This window comes from Plasmodium vivax, genomic scaffold, assembly GCF_000002415.2.
Source record: "Plasmodium vivax scf_4085 genomic scaffold, whole genome shotgun sequence".
In the NCBI taxonomy this organism is placed as follows: domain Eukaryota; phylum Apicomplexa; class Aconoidasida; order Haemosporida; family Plasmodiidae; genus Plasmodium; species Plasmodium vivax.
In genome coordinates, this window is record NW_001852216.1 from 1 (window position 1) to 2,765 (window position 2,765).

General features: G+C 25.5%; 1 protein-coding gene across 1 annotated transcript; it reads left to right on the plus strand.

Annotated features, from left to right (window-relative positions):
• Positions 1–310: 310 nt before the first annotated feature.
• On the plus strand, positions 311–1,957 carry PVX_028690 (variable surface protein Vir6, putative; the record flags this gene model as incomplete). The annotated part of the gene is made up of 3 exons (XM_001612405.1): positions 311–343; positions 486–1,685; positions 1,796–1,957. 3 exons carry the CDS (start codon positions 311–313, stop codon positions 1,955–1,957), a joined length of 1,395 nt encoding a protein of 464 aa, XP_001612455.1.
• Between the last annotated feature and the right edge of the window lie 808 nt (positions 1,958–2,765).

Here is a 2,765-nt window from a genome sequence, read left to right on the forward strand (position 1 = left end):
GTAATTTTTTTATTTTATTGTAATATTTCGTGTGGTTTGAAATATATTTATAATAATTTATTAAATCAATATTTTTGATATTACAAATTAAAATTGATGCTTTATAATACTCGATTACTTTTCATTTTATTACTAATTATATTATAAAAAAAATTTCTATATTAAAAGAATTCTAATTTACATAAGAATTATATGATTAAATTTCAAATAACATTCAAATTTATATTTAAGTTTTACTCATATTTTATTAAACAATAAGCTATATAATAATATTATTCATTTTTTTTTTTATTTTTTATCGTAAAACAAAATGAGCAAACCGTGTAAAGAAAATTTTAAAGAAGTAAGTTTTAATTATTATTAGCCATATATATTATCTTTGCATATTTAAATGTTTTATAATCATATAATACCAATGATATTTATGTTAAACCATTTTATTTTAATCATTTTAATAACCTTAATTAAACCTTTTCCTTTTTTAGTATCCTAATTATGAATGTTACAATGATATAAAATATCAATTTGGCAACAAATTGAGAGATTACAATTATTCCATTATTGAAAGTGTTAGGAATTATGAAAGAGATCACGCAGCTGATGTAGTACAGAAACATAATGTGTTATCTGATGTTTTTACTAATGTAAAAAAATATTTAAGCAACGGTCATGTTTTTACTTCGGGTGAATATGATGGTCCAGGAACTTGTAAGTATATAAGCTACTTGTTATATGATGGAATTCGTAATATATATGGCGCATGTGATAAAGACACATTTCAAATTTTCAAAGATTTTGTAGATGGATACAATAATATTACACGTTCTACTATGTGTAAGAATGAGTTAAAATACTTAGATGATCATGAATTTAAAAGAATGAAAGATTTATATCACTTGTATGATAAGTATAACGAATTATTGCCAAAACTACCGTTTTGGTATAAAGAATACTGCGAAGACGTGGTTTATTTAATTGGATTATATAATACCTTTTTACGTGATTATGAATCCAATAGCAAAGAATTTAATAAAGTATTGACGAAAATTGGAGAACTAAATAACACTGTTAAAAAGGAGGGGGGAAAAAATTGTAGAAGAACTTATTATATAGGTAATCCACGTTTATTTGAACCAGAAGAGGAAAAAATACAACCCCCCGCCAGAACACCATTAGCATCAGAAAGTAATCTTCTACAAGGAGGCCCATTAGATAGTGCAGTTAAAACAGAACCTCCAAAATTAACAAGTTCATCACCAATGTTAGGAGGAGAACGACTAAGAGAACATCTTGAAAATTTACAAAGTTCTCAAGTATTAAACACATTAGAAGTAGCAGCAGCTTCTGAATCACGAGAATTCGTTGGAAAAAGACCACCACATCATAATCTAGGACACTCAGAACAACTTGAATCTTTTACACCAAAAGAAACTTATGAATCACGAAGAAATTATGGACCACAAGGACCTTATGAACAAGAAAGATACAGTGATGAAAACGAAACATTTTTACAAGGAAAAGATTACTTTGTAGTAAAAGAACAATTAGGACTCGGATCAGAAAAAGAACATGAAGGAGTAATAACAAATATGAAAAACGCTTTTTCTGGATTTATGAACAGTGTTGATCCAGTACCAGTTGTTGGTGTATCTGGAGGGATGGGCGCCTTATTCTTACTTTTTAGGGTATTAAAAGTTTTAAAAATATACCCATATGTTTATAGCACATTTAAGCAAAAATTTACATTTCATAAAATTACTTTATAAAATCATACATATATCTTTTTATATATTAGTATACACCAGTTGGAGCATTCTTCAGAGGAGGAAGAGGACGTGCACGTAGAATTCCTAATGGTTTCATTGGACATTTAGCAGGAGGATTCCCCGATATTAACGAATATGATACTGGGTATGTTGGATATGGTCCAATGAATATACCTTATGGGGCAGAATAGGAATACAACATTATATCGTCAATGAATGTTGATTGAATAAAATTATTCACATAAAAAATTAAAAATTACTATTCCATAACTATATTTAATAAATTAAAACATAAGCTTACTACAAAATATATGTTATTAAACAAATAAAGCACAGTATTACCTAGATTCTTAAAATGAATCCGAAAATATTATACAGGCAGATGTAGTTTTACGAAAAAATTGTTCAAATGATAATTAGTAAAAAAATTTAAACTATTGCAAACATGTATACATTATCTTAAACTACACATTCTAAAGCTGCGAAGTAATTATACAAAAAAAAACATGTTACATACATAGTAAAAAAAACAAAATTTTCATGTAAATGAAAATATATAACTATATCTATATTTCCCCTATATTTACGCGTTTAATATTCCTATGAATATTCTAAATTAAACAGTATCTTGGATTATTTCTTCCAATGATTAACACATAGATTATCATAAAAAAATATTAAATGCCGGACAAATTGTGATATTAACGAGAAATAATATATGCATGACTAACTGATAATACAACATTTTAATATACCAACGTTGTGGAAAATTATATTCATTCATGAGATTATACAGGCAATATACATTTTACTGAAAAAAAAAATTAAAAAAAGTAAATAAAATTTTTTATTCATATATTTCTTATATTTTAATTTAAGAATTATAATCACAATGTATTACCTTATTTTATTTAAGTAATATATATATATATATTTTATTTCTCTTGAACAGCCTTTATTTTATTATATAACAATTACATATTACGCTAATTATTACCA